Raw genomic sequence first — 20,246 nt, 5'->3', positions numbered from 1 at the left:
CACTAGAAGTTCTATGATAAAAGACCAACTAGATCTGAATGTCCAAACTTACTAGAGAAGAAAAGTGGAATCACTCGATCTCCTGACCTCGTCCTCTGCCCGCCTTGGCCTCCCAAAGTGCTGGGATTACAGGCACGAGCCACGGCGCATGGCCTTATTTTGTTTCGAGGAGTGCCTTTTGGTAAGGGTGCCCAGGAGGAGGATGACTGTGGAGATGGGCAGGTGCCCTCCCTGCTGTGCAACTGGCTGACGTCCTGGCCCGGGGCTCTGCCCAGGACTGCCGTGTGCCCTTTTTGCAGTTCCCTTGGCGGTGGGTGAGCCCAGTTCTCTCCACCAGCTGAGGCCCAGGCTGCAGTGGTGCTGGCCAGAGAGAAGGGAGTTAGCGGCCCTGGACCTGCGGCAATCCACAGCAGGAGTCAGAGCCTGACTTTCCCGTCTGGGGAGTGAGACGGTGGATCTCGTGGTGTTCAAGGATTCATCCAGCTCTGTTTTCCTGGGCCAAGGGTTTGTCCCAAGACCTGTGCCTGATGCCCTGGACTCCAGCCTCTCTAACCAAGGGAGCAGGGCTGAGCAGAAGTCGGCCTCCGCATTCCTGACTTTTCATCCCCATCCTGAGCTGCCTGTCTCTGGCTTCCCCATCAGTGCTGGTGCCCCTTGAGGAGAAGCCTCCCAGAGGAAGAGTTGGCCAAAAGGGGTGTTTATGTGTGACTTGGGAGGCAGAAGGAAAGAGACAGCAGTTGCTGTCTGGAGGCGGCCGTGGCTGTCCAGTGTCACTGGCCAGGTCGAGGTCCATTCTGCCTGTACACAGCAAATCTATCACTGTGACACGGGTTTTGCAAAAGAAGAAAGATAGATTCACAAGACCGCCAAGTGAGGAGGTGGGAGAACAGCGCTCAAATCCTTATCTCCCTGGAGATAAGGCTGAGGGCTGTTTCTAGGTTAGGGAAGTGTGATGATCTAAGATGTGGGGGGAGGTGATTGGCAGTGGGGAAAAATGAAGTAACAGGTTCATTTTGTGCAAGTGTTATCAGGCAGCTGGCCGAACTCGGTGGCTCATGCCTGTAATCCCAATAGTTTGGGAGGCAAAGGCGGGCAGATCACCTGAGGTCAGGAGTGTGAGACCAGCCTGGCCAACATGGTGAAACCCCATCTCTATTAAAAATACAAAAATTAGGCTGGACACGATGGCTCATGCCTGTAATCCCAGCACTTTGGGAGGCCGAGGCAGGTGGATCACGAGGTCAGGAGATTGAGACCAACCTGGCTAAAACGGCGAAACCCCATCTCTACTAAAAAAAAAAACCAAACAAAAAATTAGCCAGACATGGTGGTGGGCACCTATAGTCCCCGCTTCTCAGGAGGCTGAGGCAGGAGAATGGTGCGAACCCACGAGACAGAGCTTGCAGTGAGCTGAGATTGTACCACTGCATTCCAGCCTGGGTGGCAGAGCGAGACTCTGTCTCAGAAAAAAAAAAAAAAAATACAAAAATTAGCTGGGCATGGTGGTTGCACCTGTAATCCCAGCTACTCAGGAGGCTGAGGTGGGAGAAGTGCTTGAACTCAGGCGGCAAAGGTTGCAGTGAGCTGAGATCGCGCCACTGCACTCCAGTCTGGGCCACAGAGCAAGACCTTGTTGCAAAAAAAAAAAAAAAAAAAAAAAAAAGTGTCATCAGGCTTCTTGGCATTTCATAGGACATAAGTACAGAAAATGGTGGCATTAGCATGATCTGAAGGTGGAGTGTTGGGCTCTGAAGGTGGAGTTTTGGACCCTCTGATGTCAAAATGGACCTTTTCTCAGGCACGTGCACGGGTCCAGTTAAAGGGTCAGTGGTCTCAACCGGTTTGAATTGGACAGGAGTTGGCCCAAGGTCCTGAAAGACAATGGAAGCACCATGGCCATGGTGATCTATGAATGTTATCTATAATGTAGCCAGTGAAGGTTGAGTTTCAGCGGTCAGTGTACCGTGGCCTTCGGGTTCATGGAAAAAGAAAAAAACAATAATACGAAGCAAGCGGCCGAAAGCAAGCAGGGCAGGCCGCCCTGCACTGTGACCTGCTGTAGCCCCAAGTCCAGCACCAGTCACTTCATCACAGACCCACAGATGGGGGATCCACAAGGCACAGTGGCCCAGAGACCTCTCCAGGTCTCTTAGGTGGCTGGGCATGTTTCAGCTTCTCAGAGTGACTGGTGACCTGCTCGCTCGCTGATGCTCCAGCTGCCTCCCCACACCTCCAGTTCCCAGCCCCTCCACAATCCTGTAAGGTCTAATTCCACAGCAAATCCCTTAGCCTGTTCTCACATGGTTCTGCTTCTTCCCTCACTGAATCCTGACACTTCCTTCAAGGTGAGCGTAAGCGGCGAGCGCTCTCTGGGCCCTGGGAATGCACCTGAACCAGGATGCCCCTCCCCAGGGGCCTTCCCTTCCTCAGCAGCTCCAGAGGGAGGCTTGCTTCCCTCCGCCCTTAGCAGAATGATTTGTTAAAAGGGTCACATCAGCCCCACACTAGCCCGAAAGGCCTCAGGGACAGGGCAGGGTCTTCAATCCTCATCTCTTAGGGCGGTGAGGAGGAAGCCACAATATACTGGGTACCTGCTTGGTGCTGGACACTTCATCATTTTATCCTCGCAAGAAGCTACCGCCCCAGCTTGCAGTGAAAAGCTGATAGGAGGGAGGTTGCTGGAGCTGGAGTTTGAACACACACTTGAACCCACGCGTACCAAGTACCAAAGCCCACAGGTCCCTTGACCTGCCCACCTGCCCGCAGCTGTGGCGGCAGGGATTTCTGCCCATGTCTGGCCTCTGCTGGGCCCTGAGGTCCTGGCTCCTGGGCCTTGCTGCTCTCTGCATCCCATGGCTCCCCCTAGGAGGAAGTCTTGGAAAGGATGCATTCACCTGTCCAGTCTCTATAATAATTATTATTTTATAAATATACATACATATATATTATTGCTATATATATTCTCTGAGCACCATTCTGAATCTTTGTGTTCCACACACATTTTCTCTACCAATACCTTTCACTCCATTTTTCTGCCCAGAAATCCTGTGTCCATCAAGTATCAGCTCCAATTGTATCTCTCGATGAAGCCTGTCCTGAGCACTCATAGAATTCATTCGTCCTTCCAGTGTACTCAAGACTTACCTCTGTAACAAGCGCATTTGGAATACACTGCTTATTGCTTCACCAAGTCTTATTAGGTGCTTCACTGATAGGCAATTAGGTGCGCACCTGTAATCCTAGCTACTCAGGAGGTTGAGGCAGGAGAATCGTTTGAACCTGGGAGGCAGAGGATGCAGTGAACCAAGATCGCGCCACTGTACTCCAGCCGAAGCGACCAAGCCAGACTGTCAAAAACAAAAACAAAAACAAACAAACAAAAAAACCCTGGGTGTGGTGGCTCATGCCTGTAATCTCAGCAGTTTGGGAGGCCAAGGCGGGCTGATCACCTGAGGTTGGGCATTCGAGACCAGCCTGACCAACATGGAGAAACCCCATCCCTACTAAAAATACAAAATTAGCCAGGCATGGTGGTGCATGACTGTAATCCCAGCTAGTTGGGAGGCTGAGGCAGGAGAATCGCTTGAACCCAGGAGGCAGAAGTTGCGGTGAGCTGAGTCACACCATTGCACGCCAGCCTGGGCAACAAGAGCCAAACTCGGTCTCAAATAACCAACCAACCGAACGAAAAACAAAACAAAAGAAAAAACACAGTGTAACAAGTTATTATAAAGTCACTGCTCAGGGACCAGCTTGCCCGTCCTGTGCCTCTAGAGGGAAGCTCCCGCCCACTGTTCTTCAGAGTTTTGTATCTTGAGTACAGGAGTCAACAAACTAGGCCTATGCACCACATCTGGCACCCAGCCTTTATTTATTTATTTTTTGAGATGGAGTCTCTCTCTGTCCCCCAGGTTGCAGTGGAGTGGCACGATCTCTGCTCACTGCAACCTCCAGCTCCTGGGTTCAAGCAATTCTCCTGACTCAGCCTCCCGAGTAGCTGGGATTACAGGTGTATGCCACCACGCCTAGCTAATTTTTGTATTTTTGGTAGAGATGGGCGTTGGCCTCTCAAAGTGCTGGGATTACAGGCATGAGCCATGATGCCTGACCCAGCCTTTTTGAAAATGAAGGTTTTGGCCAGCACGGTGGCTCATGTCTGCAATCCCAGCACCTTAGGAGGCCAAGGCAGGCAGATAACCTGAGGTCAGGAGTTCGAACCCAGCCGGGCCAACAAGGTGAAACCCCGTCTCTACCAAAAATACAAAAATTAGCCAGGAGTGATGGCATGCACATGTAATGCCAGCTACTTGGGAGCCTGAGGCAGGAGAATCACTTGAACCCAGGAGGCAGAGGTCGCAGTGAGCCGAGATCACACGATTGCACTCCATCCAGCCTTGGCAACAAGAGCGAAACTCCATCCCAAAAAAATAAAAAATAAAAAATGATGTCCTTTTTTGTCTCTCAACCCTTTTTTATTTTTTTTATTTTGAGACAGGGTCTCACTGTGTTGCCCAGGTTGGAGTGCAGGAGCCTGATCTTAGCTCACTGCAGCCTCGACCTCCCCAGCTCACATGATCCTCCCCCCTCAGCCTTCCAAATAGCTGGGACCACAGGTGGGCACCACCATGCCTGCCTAATTTTGGTATGTTTTGTAGAAATGGGATTATGCCATGTTGCCCAGGCTGATCTTGACTTCAAGGCTCAAGTAATCTCTCTGCCTCCACCTCCCGAAGTGCTGGGATTACAGGCGTGAGCCACCATGCCCAGCCCTGCTTTAAATTAAAGTGTATTTCACTTGATATTAGTACAGCCACTTCGGTGGTTTTTTGCTTGTTATTTAAATGTTGTATCTTTGTATCCTTTTACTTTTAATCTGTTTAAAATGTTTATCTTGTAGATAGCGCATTGATGGATCATATTTTCTTTTTTAATCCTTTCAGCCAGTTGGCTTTTCTTTTTTTGTGAGACAGAGTTTTGCTCGTCACCCAGGCTGGAGTGCAATGGTGCGATCTCAGCTCACTGTAACCTCTGCCTCCTGGGTTCAAGTGATTCCACAGCCTCAGCCTCCTGAGTAGTTGGGATTACAGGCACCTGAAACCATGCCTGGCTAATTTTCGTATTTTTAATAGAGACGGGGGTTTCTTCATGTTGGTCAGGCTGGTCTTGAACTCCTGACCTCAGGTGATCCACCACCTCAGCCTCCCAAAGTGCTGGGGTTACAGGCGTAAGCCACCGCACCCGGCCAAAGTGGTGGATTTTTTTCCTCAGAAAATCTATTCCATTCTTTTTCCAGAAACCACGTTTATACAACTAAAATAAATATTTATACTCTACTTTTTTTGTTCTGAGGTCTTATTGAGTTTTAATAGAATTTCATCTTTACATGTTTAGAAAAATTAGAAAATACAGATAAAACATAACTAAGTAAATAATAACATCTTTTCCTTCTGTTCAAAGTTCATTACTATTAGCCGAGTGCAGTGGCTCACACTTGTAATCCCAGCATTTTGGGAGACAGAGGCGGACGGATCACTTGAGCCTAGGAGTTCGACACCAGCCTGGGCAACATGGCAAACCCCGGTCTCTACAAAAAATACAAAAATTAGCTGGGCGTGGTTGCTTGTGCCTGCAGTCCTAGCTATTGGCAAGGCTGAGGGTGAGAACCACCTGAACCTGGTAAGTCAAGGCTGCAGTGGTGCAGCCTCTGTCCTCCAGGCTGGAGTGCAGTGGTGCAATCTCAGCTCACTGCAATCTCCGCCTCCCAGGTTCAAGCAATCCTCCTGCCTCAGCCTCCCAAGTAGCCGGGATTACAGGCGCTCACCACTACACCAGACTAATTTTTGTATGTTTAGTAGAAAAGCGGTCTCACCATGTTGGCCAGGCTGATCTTGAACTCCTGACCTCAAATAATCCACCTGCCTCGGCCTCCCAAAGTGCTGGGATTACAGGCATGACCACCATGCCCTTTTTCCTTCTTAGAGGCAGGATGTCACTGTCGCCCAGGCTGGAGTGCAGTGGCATGATCTCAGCTCACTGTAGCATTGACCTCCCAGGCTGAGGCGAGTCTCCTGCCTCAGCCTCCCGAGCAGCTGGGATCACAGGTGTGCACCACCACACCTGGCTAATTGTTAATTTTTTTTTGAGATGGGGTCTTGCTCTGTTGCCCAGTCTGGCAACATGGGATCCTCCAACTCCTGGCTTTGAGGGATCCTCCCACTTCGGCCTCCCAAAGCCCTGAAAATTACAGACGTGAGCCACCATGCCCAGCCTATATTGTTGCATATTTCTTCAATTGTGTTTTGTGGTCGCTGGAGGTCTGTTCCTTCTTGGATTCCCTGCACAGTGTTCCACAGCTGCTCCACGTAATCTGCCCAAGACTTCTGCTGCATTCAGTTGACCACACAGGAGGAAACTTCACTCCCCAGCCGACCACACAAAGATCCGTTCTCATCCCCAGGGCAGCTGCTCTCGCCACTCGACCCGCGCCCTGGATGGCTCCAGTTGCTGTGAGCGCGACCACCCGCCGCGTGATTAAGAGCGTTCCGGGCCGGGCAGTCTCCCGTGGGAGTGGGGGCGTGGGTGAGTGCGACGGAAATCCCTCCTTCCGGCGCCCGCGCTTGACCCTGGCCTCAGAAGGTGAGCTCCAAGTAGGAAAATGAGCGGGATTGCGGGAAGCGGGAGAGCCCGGAGGACAGCGAAGCGCTCGTCTTCACCATTGGCTGCGCCCGCGGAGCAGCCTCGTTGCGATTGGACGTACGCGGGGGGCGGGGGGGGGGCGCGGGAGTGTCGCCTTGGTCCGCCGCTAGGGCAGTTAGAGGCGCGGGGATCCGGGCTGAGCCGGCGGCTGCTGGGAGGCTGTGTCCGGGCGCCGGCGGGGCCACGCGGCCCGGCTCTGCTTGTCCGGTCCTGGTCTGGGGCACCCGGGCGGCCGGCGGCGGAGGCGGTGCGGGCGCGGGGCTGGCGGGCGGCCGAGCCTGGGAGGCAGGGGTGGGCGCGGCGGCCGCACCGGGGCCTGCGCGGATAGCCCGCGGGGCAGTCTCGGGCCTCTCTCCATTTCTTAAGTGCTGGTGGCTGTGGGTTTTTCTGCAGGCGATCGTTTTGAGTAATTTGTTTTACGCACGCGCCGTGCTGTGGGGTAAATGCTGCTTTCATGTGTCCGTTGAAACGGTGGGTTTCCTGTCGCGTGTGTGTACCTTTTGCATTTGAGGGCAGATGACATTGTGACTTGGCCTCCTGTGACTGTCCATTCTCAAGGTCTGGCCAGCGTGGTGCGGAAACCCGGCCCACCCTGCTTACCTTGGAAGGCGGCTTTCCCTTCCCCACCTCCCTTTCCCCTCCATCTCTTCCCTGTTTCCCTCTCTCCCCTCACTCCTTCCCCCAGCTCTTCTCTCCCCTCTTGCTGTTCTCTCTTGCTTTCTCTTTTTTCTGCATTAAACATTTCGGGAGTGTCTTTGTAAATTATTAAAAAGCGTTAGGTCTTAAACATGTGTGTTTACTTGCAGGCCTGAGAACCGGGAGGACGCTGGAGAAAAGCTGCCCTCTGAATGTTTGTTTGGCTGCCCAGGCTCGCCTTGACTCCAAATGGTTGAAAACAGATGCACAGGTGGGGTTTGCCATGTCTTTTTCTTGGGGTGTTTCTGCTTCCATGTTTAAATTTCTCGTGTAAGGCTGGTTTTTTTTAGGGCATGTAGGGGAAGTTAGTTGTATCTTCCTATGTTAGAGGAGCAGGTTTATTCCTCCTATAACTTAAAATGTAGCAGTCTTGGCCGGGGGCGGGGGCTCACACCTGTAATCCCAGCACTTTGGGAGGCCGAGGCGGGTGGATCACGAGGTGAGGATATGGAGACCATCCTGGCTAACACGGTGAAACCCCGTCTCTACTAAAAATACAAAAAATTAGCTGGGTGTGGTGGCAGGCGCCTGTAGTCCCAGCTACTCGGGAGGCGGAGGCAGGAGAATGACGTGAACATGGGAGGCAGCGGAGCTTGCAGTGAGCCGAGATCTCACCACTGCACTCCAGCCTGGGCGACAGAGCGAGACTCCGTCTAAAAAAAAAAAAAAAGGTAGCAGTCTTTATGACTGTTTTTGTAGATTGTGCACAGCTGCCTTTTAATTAGTTTCTTGCGAGTGCACTACACTTGAGATCTATTAATAGGCAAAATTTTTTTCGTATTTATTATTACTGGCTAAGAAATCTGCCACACTCCTCACCATATCATGATGACTGTTATTTGTTACTGATAGTATTTGAGCTGTTTAGTTAACTGTGGAGGGGAAAATTGGAGAAGTCAGTTGCAGTAATTATGGCCGATAGAAACTCACTCATTTTATGAGGTCTTGTGTTTGTGTTTCTGGAGAGACAAGAAACCAGCCCGCACCAGCCCGGTGGGACTGCAGAGATACAGGGTCCAGCCTCTCCTACTGTTGCAGGGCTGGGGCCTGGGAGCTGCAGATTCTGACCCCACAACTGCCTTAGACATGCCAGATGAGCTGGGGCAAGACACACCCCTCTCTATGAAATGAGCAGTCAGTCCAAATAGATGCACTAAAGAAGGGCTGTGGGACGGACCCAGCTGTAGCCTGGGCTACAGACAGGCTTCCAGGATACTCAAGCAGCTGGCCTCTGGAGTAGCAGCCCCGGGTGTGAGAGGCAGGACTCAGAATCTAGGCCAAGGAATCCCCTCTGGAGAGCCCGGGCACTCTGCAGGAGGGGCAGCAGGCAGCAGGTGCACCAGGAGCATGTTTCACAAGGTGCCCCATATTGCATCTGTTCAGATAGGCAGCGAGTTGGAAAGTGGATGCAGTAGGCAGGGTGGTGGCTGCTCCCCACAGCCAGGAGTCCAGCCCAGCACCACCTGAGTCCACCTCTGTCCTGCTCAATTGGGTAATCCATGTTCTGGGCCCTCTGGGCCCACCCACAGAGGGAGGGCTTTGGGGCGACCAGGTGAGCTGGCCCTTGTGGGAGGATGTAACCGACTCCTGAGCCTGGCGAGCCAGGCAGCCTGGCGCCAGCATCCCCACCCCCACCTCTCCAGCCCCCTCATTCCCTGATCCTCCCATCCGCCCCCTGCCCCAGCAGTTTCCTCTGCTCACGCTCATCTCTTTTCCTGCTCCCAGGCTCGCCTGGTCAGTGTCCTTCACTCTCCTCTGAGTCTCCCTCTTTCCAAGCCACCTCCACTCTACTTGACACATTCTCCCTTAAGACACCAGAGTACACAAGCTCAAGTCCCTGCACCTCACCTTTACTCCCAGCCATGGGAGGGAGATGACATGAAGACACAAACGCCACTCGGCAAGAGATCTGGGGTATGCAGAGGGGCAGATCTGAGGCTGTGGAAGCTCCAGGAGCTCCCTGCAGGAGGCTGCATTTCAGCTGGCTATTAAATGTGGCTCAGAGCTGACACCTCTCCTTGAAGCTCCGGACCAGGAGCCAGCTGCCAGCTGGACCCTCCATTTGGTGCCTCAGAGAAACCTTGCACTCTGTGGGTCTAACTCTGAACCCAGAAAAGCTCCGCATCTCAGCCCTGTCTCTTCTTAGGGAAAGCCTATGACCCAGTTGTGCACCACACCCACATTTGAGTCAGGGGCTCCTGCCCCGCACTGTGAGCGCTCTGGATAAGCCAGTGCTGAGGGGGAAAGAGCTCTGAATGCCAAACCGTGAGTTTCAACTCCACCTCCAGCTCTGAGAGCTGTGGGCAGGGAAGGGCCCTAGTCCAGTGTGCTGTAGAAAGACCAGTCTGCCACTGTATGCCACATGGATGGCGGGGACAGAGTGCGGGTGGAGAGAACAGAAGGTGGACAGGGCGGGGGAGGCAGGTACCTGGCTGTAGCCGTGGAGATGGGAGGACAGACAGGACTTGGTGGCCACTTGAATGAACCAAGGGAGGAGTCTGGAAGAGACACCCAGTTTTGTCTCAGATGTGTGGAGCGTGGGATGCTGTTCATTGATTGAGGGAGGAGGAGGAGGAAGAGGTGAGGCATGGGAGGAGGTAACTGAGCTCTGTCATGAATGTCATTTGAGGTTCCCAGGGAGCGCCAGGCCCGCCAGCGCCTTCACTGCTTGGGCCGGCCCTCGAGGTGCCTGTGCTCCCTGGCCCTCTCGGCTCCCACTTTGTAGCTGTCAGCTGCAGTGGGGGACAGCTGCTCAAGGGTCCAGCATGTCTGCGTGTTTAGCCAGGGGACTGCTGCATGGCCCATGCCGAGCAGAAGCTGATGGATGACCCTCTGAACAAAACCCGTTACAACAACTTGATCCGCCGGGCCACCAGCTCCTCACAGCTCATCTCCATCGAGACGGAGCTCTCCCTGACCCAGTGCATCAGTTGGTATGTGCAGAGGACACGTGTGGCTCAGGCTCAGGTGAAGGGGCAGCTCATGGCCAAGCCCCAGGCAATCAGTGTCCAGAGGAATGAAATGACTAGAGTTGACTTAGACTCACCAATACATGGCGGGGAGTCTGGAGGAGGGTCTATAAAGTTTATAGGTTTCCAATATTTAATGCGGTCATGGTTTTGTTAAAGAAGAAACGAGGGTGAGAGCGGGATCACCACTGGCTAGGCAGCCAATGGGCCTGCGTAGACTCTGCTCCACTGAGTCTCCAGCACGACCATAAGCTTCTCCTCCTCATCCTCCCAGCCCCACCCTACTCTCTCCCCCAGCTTGCTCAGCAGGTGACCTTACCGGCTCCCTACTTGTTGGGGGAAATAAGAACCAGACTGGGGGAACTGATGGGTACAGAGGCCCAGGTATAGGGGCAGGACCCCAGGCAGTGCAGCCCCTACTGAGCCAGGTGGGTGAGGGTCTGGAGAGTGGGCATGGCTGCTGCCGGCATGGAATGGAGGCGCAGATGGCGGCACTCCCAGGGACCACCGTCAGGGTTTCCATATGTGGATGTGTGCAGAGGTGGGTGCTGAGGGAGGAGGTGCAGGGAATTTCTCATCTTCTCTCCACTACCTCTGAGTTGGAGATGTCAGAGGGAGCCATGGCCCACTGTAAACTAACACAGTGTCCCCACCCACAGGGTTAGAACCCCTTCCCTGGAAGCGGCTCTGAGGGGAGCGGTCACATGTGGAGAGTGCAGGGCGCTGTGTCCAGCCAGGGGAAGGAGGACACCAAGGGGGTTGACCCTCCTCTGGCCAGGTGGCTGCCTTCTGACACACCAGCCTCTCTCTCTAGCACAGTGGCCCCCACACACCCAGCCTGTCAAACCTACAGCCCTCAAGAAGGCTTTGGCCAAATGAATGAACAGCTCCGTCTCCCAGGAGGAAGCACAGCTGAAGGATGCGGAGGTCAGTAGAGTTGTGGATGCTCCGCCCCCTCTCTCCACAGTCGGACCGGAAAGAAGGGGGCTTTCAGCCAGGCTCACCCAGGCTGGGGTCTGAGTGTCACTGTCCAGCTATTGGCTTCTTGCTTAACAGGTGAGCCCAGCTGCTCCGGTGCACCTGCCACCCTAGTGAGGGTGAACCAGCAGGCGAGTGACATGTGTGATAGTTTGGGGTTACAGGAAAGATTAGGCTGTGGGCTGCTGGGCCAGGAAGGGGTGTTTATTTTTAGAGTTTATCTACTGACTTGACCAGGGAGGGTTATAGGTACAACCAGTTTAAAGATGGAAATTTTGAGAGAGCAGGCAGGGACTTAGTGCTGGGTAAGGCAAGCAGGCTTCTCAAAGCAGCTCTTTTGGGGTGGCCAGAATCCTGTACCAATGTCGTCAGCAGGTTCATCAGCTGCTGGGGGAGTGCCGGACAGGGTTAAAGCACAGGAGAACTTTCTGGATGATAGGAATGTTCTATATCTTCAAAGGAGGTGGGATACATGGGTAATGCATTTGTTGAAATTCATCAAAATGTATACCAGATCTGTGCATTTTACTGAATATAAATTATACCTCAAATTAAAAACATTTTTTTAAAAGAGAGATGGGCCAGACGCAGTGGCTCATGCCTGTAATCCCAGCACTTTGGGAGGCCGAGGCGGGTAGATCACCTGAGTCAGGAGCTCGAGAGCAGCCTGGAAAACATCGTGAAATCCTGTCTCTATTAAAAATACAAAAATTAGCCAGGCATGGGGGCACAGGCTTGTAGTCCCAGCTGCTCGGGAGGCTGAGGCAGGAGAATTGCTTGAACCCAGTAGGCGGAGGTTACAGTGAGCAGAGATCACGCCACTGTACTGGAGCCTGGGCAACAGAGCGAGACTCCATCTCAAAAGAAAAAAAAAAAAACAGACAGATGAAGGTTCTCAACTTTCACTAAAGGCAGAGTAGCTAGTTATAGATTAGCCTGCCCCCAAAAGCAGTTAGAGAAACTGGACAAAAATGTGCCCCCACCACCAAAAACAACTGTTTGAAGGTAATTGGAGACCTCAGTCAGAACTTGAGTGACCAGGCCTAGGAGGTGACCTTGACAGTCTGTAGTGCTTTTCCGACATTTGGTGATTGGTGAACAGTAGAGGGCTAAGAGGTTAAGAAACTGAGTCTGAAGTGGTGGTTAAGAGGCTGGAGAGCCTGGCTGAATGTGTGGCACTCACAGGGCTGAAATGACCTCATGAGAATTTGGGTCCCAGTAAGGAGATGGGACCTTGGTGGGAACCCTGGAAGGGTCACCCCTAGGAGTCCAAATGAATAAAAAATAGACCAGCCCTTACAAAAACTAAAACCTGCTTTGAACCAGCTTAGTTCCAAACTAGATGAAGGTGATCTGCGCTTACTCCAATTGTGTGCCATAAAGTCAAAGTCAATACTCTCTGGAGGCAGATAAAATTTTACTAGCAACGCCATAAGACAAGACAGGACTAAATGAGAAAGAACAAGAAAAAAAACAATAGAAACATACAAGAAAAAAACCAATAGAAACATACATGTAAGGAAGATAAGGAAGAAATATTTTTTGTTTTTTTTTTTGTTTGTTTTTTTGTTTTTTTGTTTTTTTTTTGGAGACGGAGTCTCGCTCTGTCACCCAGGCTTGAGTGCAGTGGCACGATGTCAGCTCACTGCAACCTCTGCCTCCCAGGTTCGAGCGATTCTCCTGCCTCAGCCTCCCAAGTAGCTGGAATTACAGGCATGTGCCACCATGCCCGGCTAATTTTTGTATTGGCCAGGCTGGTCTGGAACTCCTGACCTCAGGTGGTCCATTCACCTCAGTCTCCCAAATTGCTGGGATTACAGGCATGAACCACTGTGCCTGACCAATATTTTGCCACAATTTAATATAAATAATTTTTTTCTTTTTTTTCAGGTTTAGGCTCAGACTATATTCTAAACAGTCACATGGCAGCTGACTCTTCTCCAGGCCTTGCTGCCGGGTTTTACATGTTTATTGTTTTTGCCTTCTTGTCATGTGCTCGGTAGATGGCAGCTTCCAGGTGCTCCTAAGGGGCCAGAAAAGAGAGTGAGAAGGCACAGAGGCTGCCAGGTCATCCCCCTCAGGGCCTCACCCTCATCAACTCCCTCAACTGGGTCTCCTGCAACTATTGGGGGGCCATCTCGGCCACCGCTTTGCCCTGAGCTTCCTGCTGCTGCAGCTGGGCAGAGCCTCCTTCTCAGAGGCCAGCTGCTGATAGGCGGCCACGTACTGCTGCAGGGGACCCAGGGAATGGTCTCGCTGCTGCTGCAGACTCTGAGCCTCTTGGCTCTTCAGCTCCACCTGCAGGATAGGCGTCAGGGTAGGCAGTGGCTGGCTTCCAGATTCTGGGCCCATAAACAGGGTGGCGAGGGCACAGTGGGGCTCTGTTATCTGTCCAGGCCCCTGGCCCGTGGCCCCTTCCTCCAGGCCTAAGTGACTGCCTCCCCAGCCTCAAATCTCACACCCTTCTTCCCACCATTGAAGCTGTACACCACAGACTGGTGGAAAAGCAGAGGGAGCCAACCACCATCTGCTAAGTTGTGGTGAGGTCGCTCTGTATGATCTCCAGGGTTTGCACCCACCTCCGCCTGCTCCCCCAGAGCTTGGCCTTCCGCCCCAGCTCCCCCAGCCTCTCCTCCAGCTCCTGCAGCCTCACCTCCTGCTTCTGCATCTTCTCCTCCTGCTGCCACAGCCTCGTTTCCTGCTCCCGCATCTTCTCCTCCTGCCTCTGCATCTTCTCCTCCTTCTCCCGTATCTTCTCCTCCTGCTCATGTATCTTTTGCTCCTTCTCCCATATCACCTCTTCCTGCTTCCACATCTTCTCCTCCTGCTCCCACATCTTCTTCTCCTGCTCCCGCATCATCTCCTCCTGCCTCCACATCTTCTCCTCCTGCTCCCCTAGCTTCTTCTCTTGCCTCCACATCTTTTCCTCCTGCTCCCACATCTTCTTCTCCTGCTCCCACAGCTTTTCTTCCTGCTCCCGCAGCATATCCTCCTTCTCCCCCAGCTTCTCCTCCTGCTCACACATCTTCTCCTCCTGCTCCCACAGCATATCCTCCTTCTTCCCCAGCTTCTCCTCCTGCTCACACATCTTGTCCTCCTGCTCCCGCATCACCTCATCCTGCTCCCGTATTATCTCCTTCTGCTGCCGTATCTTCTCCTCCTGCCTCCATATCTTCTCCTCCTGCTCCCGCCGCTTCTCCTCATGCTCCCGTATCTTCTCCTCCTGCCTCCATATCTTCTCCTCCTGCTCCCGTAGCTTCTCCTCCTGCCTCCGCATCTTCTCCTCCTGCTCCTGCCTCTTCTTCTCCTGCTCCCGTATATTCTCCTCCTGCTTGTGTATCTTATCCTCCTGCTCCCGTATCTTCTCCTCCTGATTGTGCATATTCTCCTTCTGCTCCTGTATCTTCTCCTCCTGCCTCCACATCTCCTGCTCCCGTATCTTCTCCTCCTGCTCCCGTATCTTCTGTTCCTGCTCCTGTATCTTCTCCTCCTGCTCACGCATCTTCTCCTCCTGCTCCCGTATCTTCTCTTCCTGCTCCTGTATCTTCTCCTCCTGCTCATGCATCTTCACCTCCTGCCTCCAAATCTTCTCCTCCTGCTCCTGCCTCTTCTTCTCCTGCTCTTGTATCTTCTTCTGCTGCTCCTGTATCTTCTCCTCCTGCTTGTGCATCTTCTCCTCCTGCTCCCTTATCGTCTCCTCCTGCTTATGTATCTTCTCCTCCTGCTCCCTTATCGTCTCCTCCTGCTCATGTATCTTCTCCTCCTGCTCCTGTATCTTCTCCTCCTGATCATGCATCTTCTCCTCCTGCTCCCGTATCTTCTCCTCTTGCCTCCAGATCTTCTCTTCCTGCTCCTGCCTCCTCTTCTCCTGCTCCCATATGTTCTCCTCCTGCTCATGCATCTTCTCCTGCCTCCACATCTCCTTCTCCTGCCTCTTCTTCTCCTGCTCCCGTATCTTCTCCTCCTGCTCATGTATCTTCTCCTCCTGCCTCCACATCTTCTCCTCCTGCTCCCGCCTCTTCTCTTCCTGCTTCTGTATCTTCTCCTCCTGCTCTTGCCTCTTCTCCTCCTGCTCCCGTATCTTCTCTTCCTGCTCCTGTATCTTCTCTTCCTGCCTCCACATCTTCTCTTCCTGTTGCTGGTACAGGTGGTTCCACAACTTGTTCTCTTCCACCTGGGCTTGGAGCTTCGCGGACACACTCTGCAGCTCCTTACCCAGGTGGTCAGCCTCCTCCTGCAGCTGCTGCTGGAACAGTGAAAGTGTTGGTTTGAACCTCAGAAGGAAACAGACTCATGGGATAGTCATATAAATGTAATCTATCAAACAATGGTTTTCACCCATGATCCTTTAAAATATATATTTTTAAGCCCTAACTCTGAGATTCTGATTCCCCAGGCAGGGCCCCACTTTGTAGATTTTTAGCACACTCTAGAGGATTCTATGGTGGGACCAGAACAAGGGCCCAAATTTTCCAGGTCTTGGCTGGAGCCTCCCCATACCCTGCATGATCCCTAGACCATGGTCCCAGCCGGACGGGGATCCCACAACCCCCGGGGCTGTAGCTGCTTGCCTGTGGCAGCAGGAGCTTGGCCTTCTCCAGCTTCCTTTCTAGCTCCTTTACATTGAGCTGGATCTCAGACTTCTCAGATTCTACAAGTCGAAGTTTTTCTTGTAGTTCGGCATTTTTCTCCTTCAGCTCATCGTCGGTTATGCTACAACCAGAGGCAGTAGATAAAGGAATGAACGAAGAACAGAAAGGACCGCTGTGGTGATCAACCCTCTACTTTCACTCCACAACCACAGAACCGTGGCATTGGATGGGACCCCAGGAATTTAAAGCCCCAGGTGGCAGGCCAGAGAGAAGACATGAGTTGCCTGAGGCTACCCCATGAGTCAGTGGCACAGCCGGCACTAGAGCTTCCCTGTGCACACATGAAAACCTGTATGAGCCTCTCACCATGCTCACCTGTACCCCCACCTCCCAGCACACCCCCCACGCTAAGAGCCCCAAGACCTCCCATCCCACGATCCCCCATCCTACGTGTTCCTGTACAGTTCCAGACTCAGGGCATCCCTCTCCTTTGTTAACTCCTCGATGTACTGCAAATAGAGAAAGGTGAAGTCAGGATAGAGCAGGCAGAGGAGCGGCTGGCCGACCAGGAACAACAGCCACCGTGACCACTCCACACACCACTCCCCACTCCCAGTCACACCTGACATGCTCTCAAGGCACTTCCAAGCCCAGGGTCTCCTTTGGTTTTCTTTTTTGTTTTGTTTTGTTTCTTTCTTTCTTACTTTTTCTTTTTCTTCAGGCAGAGTTTGACTCTTGTTGCCCTGACTGGAGTGCAATGGCGCAATCTCAGCTCACCACAACCTCCGCCTCCCGGGTTCAAGCAATTCTCCTGCCTCAGCCTCCCGATTAGCTGGGATTATAGACATGTGCCACCACACCCGGCTAACTTTGTATTTTTAGTAGAGATGGGGTTTCTCCATGTCCGTCAGTGTAGTCTTGAACTCCCAACCTCAGGTGATCCGCCAGCCTCGGCCTCCCAAAGTGCTGGCATTACAGGCATGTGCCAGAGCACCTGGCCCTCATTTGTCTTTCAAAGAACTCAGTAAAGGTGGAAGGGACAGGGAAAGAGACTGAATTCATAGCTGGCTAGCAGGGGCCCAGAGACATCAGATGGTATTGCTATTGTTCTTACTATTACTACTACCACTGTTGGAACCTTTACTGACTGCTTCACCAGGCACTGCACTAACAATCCCATTTCATCCTCACAACCTCCATAGGAGACGGTTACCATTATTACCTCTATCGTATAGATGAAAAACATGGGGTATTAAGGGTTAAGTGCTTGCCTAAGATCACGTAGAGCTGGGATTTCAACACCCAGGTATATCTGATTCTCTAAGCCCATTCTTTCACTGGGGGTAGGGGCAAAGATAAGGAGGAGGAAATTAATCATTTGTTCACATTTTGAACGGATGATACATTCGAATCGTCCAAAACTCAGAAAGTACAGAAGGGAAACATCTCCCCCCAACACTGTTCCTCTTTCCTGAGATGTTTATGATCCTTACAAACATGTTTATTGTATATTCCCATAATACACACACACACATACACACACACACACACACACACACACACACACACACACACACACAGAGGCTCCCTCTCTCAACACAAATAATAACATACTCAAGCTACTCTTCTGTACCTTTATAGTACAAGTATCCTAACCGCCACTTGGGACTTGGCCAAGGCCACAGTCAAATATGGGCAGGGCGGGCACTTGGCCTGTGAGCTCTATGTCCGGTGCTCACTCCCCACGGCGCCCCCCAACTCACCCACAGCAGCCGACTCAGCCCCTGTCAGCCTCTAACCACCACACACAAAAGCAGCAAGAAATGGCCATGCTGTCTTCTGGGCAGGACACTCCATCCTGCAGAAGGGACTTTTAGGCTCAATCCTCCATCTGTGAAGCCAGGCTCCCAGGGGATGGGGCAGGGGGTTGGACTCACCCTGTCAGCCTTCTTCTTCTGTGTAGCGACAGCAGAGAGATCCCACTCTAAATGTCTTGCAAAATTCCATGAATCATGCAGGCGGCCGACCAGATGCCTGCACTCTCCTGGAATGAGAGACATTCAGATGCGGCCCAAAGGACTCCCCATAAAGGCCTGTCAAAGTGCCAGGTTGAAGGATGATGGGGTACCAGATTCCCACCTTGCAACTGCTGGACAGCATGCTGGCTGTAATAGAGTGCCGTCTGAAGCTCAGTTTTCTCACATGTAAGGATTCGTATGGTATGAACCTGGGCCTTTGGGGAAAAAAAAAGCAAGTGCTGAAAGAGAAGCAAAGAAACCTTCTCCAGAGGACAGGAGGGAACTTTACACCCTCCACTCACCTCTAGCTCCCTCCTTAGGGCATCCTGATGTTGGTGGCTTCCCTTCTTTTCCTATAGAAAGAGGAAGACAGCTCTTACTAGGGGGAGGCAGAGATGGCACAGCAAGAGACATGCCCCCAGAACGGCACCACTGCCACAGGACAGGCCCACCCATGGGACCAGGTTATCAGGAACCCTGTGGGGACGGGGTGGGATCTGGGGGGTGTGCCTTCTTCCCCAGGCTGGGAGTGGGCAAGATGAGACTGGGGCCTCTACTGCTGAGTGCTTCTAAAACCCAGCAGTCATGTCATGATCAAACAAAGAAATCACATCACTTCTTCCAGCTGGGCTCGGTTCTGCTGTTTCTGTGGGGAGAATCAAAGGAAGGTGACTGAGGGTGGCCCCTTCGAGTCTATTCCCCAGGCCAGGAAGCGGTAGGCAGGGGCCAGGGATGGATTTTAAAGGTAAAGTTCTCAGACCCAATGGGAACACAAACTGGTAAACTCTCCTCAACTCCCAAAGAAAAAGGACTTGGGTCTTTGTTGGTTTGTGCCCAGAGCCACAGAACTCAAAGTCTGAAACTAGATTCTCTCGAAAAGACAGTCACAGAAACCTTCAGAGATGGAGTGTGAGAAAAGCCCACCCTTCTGCCAGCCTGTGATTTAGAAAGGTGCCTTCATTCAACAGACATTGACTGAGCACATACGGGCCAGAGACGGTTCTTCACAGCGGGAGAATAGGACGGAAAAGGCAGATAGGAACCCTCGGTCCCGAGGTTTCCATTCTAGTGGGCCTTTAACTCTGGGACTCTCAGAGCTAACAGACACCTCTGATACTCTCTAACTCTACCTCAGGAAACGCAAGCCGAGAAGGAGACTTTACAGTAGGCCGTGGACTAGGGATTAACATAAAAACAACAATGATAAATCTCATTTAAACTTCACCAATGTAGGTAAAACCAAACCACTCCTGTTTTACAGATGTGAGAAGAGAGGCCCAAAGAGCTCAAGGAATTTGCCCTCTATCATATCCCCAGCAGATGGAGAGGATTCAAACCCAGAATTCTTAAGCAGTGCCTGGGAGTTCTTCCACAATCTTAACAATTACCCTCCACCACCCCTTGGGCCCTCTGTCCCCAGGAGCCTGGCCAGCCAAGACTCACATCCTCAGGTGAGTGGCAACCACCAGAAGTGGTTGTCTCAGAGTTAGCGCCGTTATTTATGTTCTTCTTTTTGGTGTCGCTTGCTCCTGTACCAACACTAGGGTTGGCCTGGGGATGGTAGTCTCTCAACTGTGGAAAGGAAGAGCAGTGATATTCATGAGAACTACAAGCTCCTATAGTCACATCCTGCTTTACAGTTTCTACAAAATACTCTTCTGCACCATCTGATTTAATGCCACCAACAACTGTAGGAAGTGTTGTCACAATCACTTAGTGACTGAGACGGATTGATACCATGGCTGAACAGAAGGCACTAATGGAACTGAAACTCAGTCTTCTGACTCTGAGCTCTGGGATTTTGCCACAAGTCAGCAGCTTCCAGGGACCAAAAGCAGAGGCAAAGGCAGAAAAGCAAATATCAGGTAGGCAGGCACTGTACACCGTGTGGTTTAGAGTCATACACCCTCACACGTCTGTTAGTGTGAAGAAGTGCACCACTACCTCTCAAACGTTTATATTAATGTATGCTCATGACAGAAGGCAGCCTTTCTGTGAAATCTGGGAATTTAACAGAAAGAGGACAACCCAACCCTCGTTTCAGAGAGAAGTCTTGTATATTCTTATAAATGTATGTGACTGTCTCCCGTAAGTACATTAATGTTTTGTCTCTCAGGAGACTCAAAGGAAAGTGATGCTTCAGAAAGATGCCCCACATTTATCCTGTGGCACTCAAAGTACCCCAGGTGGAGATGAGATGAGGAAGATTCAAGCTGTCAAGTTCAGTTTCCCAAGATCTGTTCCACAGAAGATAGGCAGATCTCACTCCAGCAACCACTGACTGAGGGGCACTCTGG

The 20,246-nt window shown here is 52.0% G+C and overlaps 1 protein-coding gene and 1 pseudogene across 1 annotated transcript in view; one reads left to right on the top strand and one right to left on the bottom strand.

The window, feature by feature from the left end:
- The first annotated feature begins 6,655 nt into the window (after positions 1 to 6,655).
- Positions 6,656 to 9,384, top strand: LOC126959273 (uncharacterized; annotated as a pseudogene).
- Positions 9,385 to 12,845: 3,461 nt separating this feature from the next.
- Positions 12,846 to 20,246, bottom strand: part of LOC126959272 (golgin subfamily A member 6-like protein 22) — an 8,385-nt gene continuing 984 nt past the window's right edge. The window contains exons 2-9 of the mRNA XM_050798174.1: positions 18,566 to 18,595; positions 18,252 to 18,302; positions 18,071 to 18,164; positions 17,869 to 17,975; positions 16,382 to 16,440; positions 15,911 to 16,052; positions 13,993 to 15,585; positions 12,846 to 13,362 (exon numbers count right to left, since the gene is read on the bottom strand). Coding sequence (XP_050654131.1) covers positions 13,300 to 13,362; positions 13,993 to 15,585; positions 15,911 to 16,052; positions 16,382 to 16,440; positions 17,869 to 17,975; positions 18,071 to 18,164; positions 18,252 to 18,302; positions 18,566 to 18,595 — 2,139 coding nt within the window. The 3' untranslated portion in view covers positions 12,846 to 13,299. The remainder of the gene's footprint in view (positions 13,363 to 13,992; positions 15,586 to 15,910; positions 16,053 to 16,381; positions 16,441 to 17,868; positions 17,976 to 18,070; positions 18,165 to 18,251; positions 18,303 to 18,565; positions 18,596 to 20,246) is intronic.

Source organism: Macaca thibetana, chromosome 7 (genome assembly GCF_024542745.1).
Source record: "Macaca thibetana thibetana isolate TM-01 chromosome 7, ASM2454274v1, whole genome shotgun sequence".
Lineage (NCBI taxonomy): Eukaryota > Metazoa > Chordata > Mammalia > Primates > Cercopithecidae > Macaca > Macaca thibetana.
The sequence above is the reverse complement of the archived record's forward strand: the minus strand, read 5'-3'. Positions and strand labels throughout refer to the sequence as shown.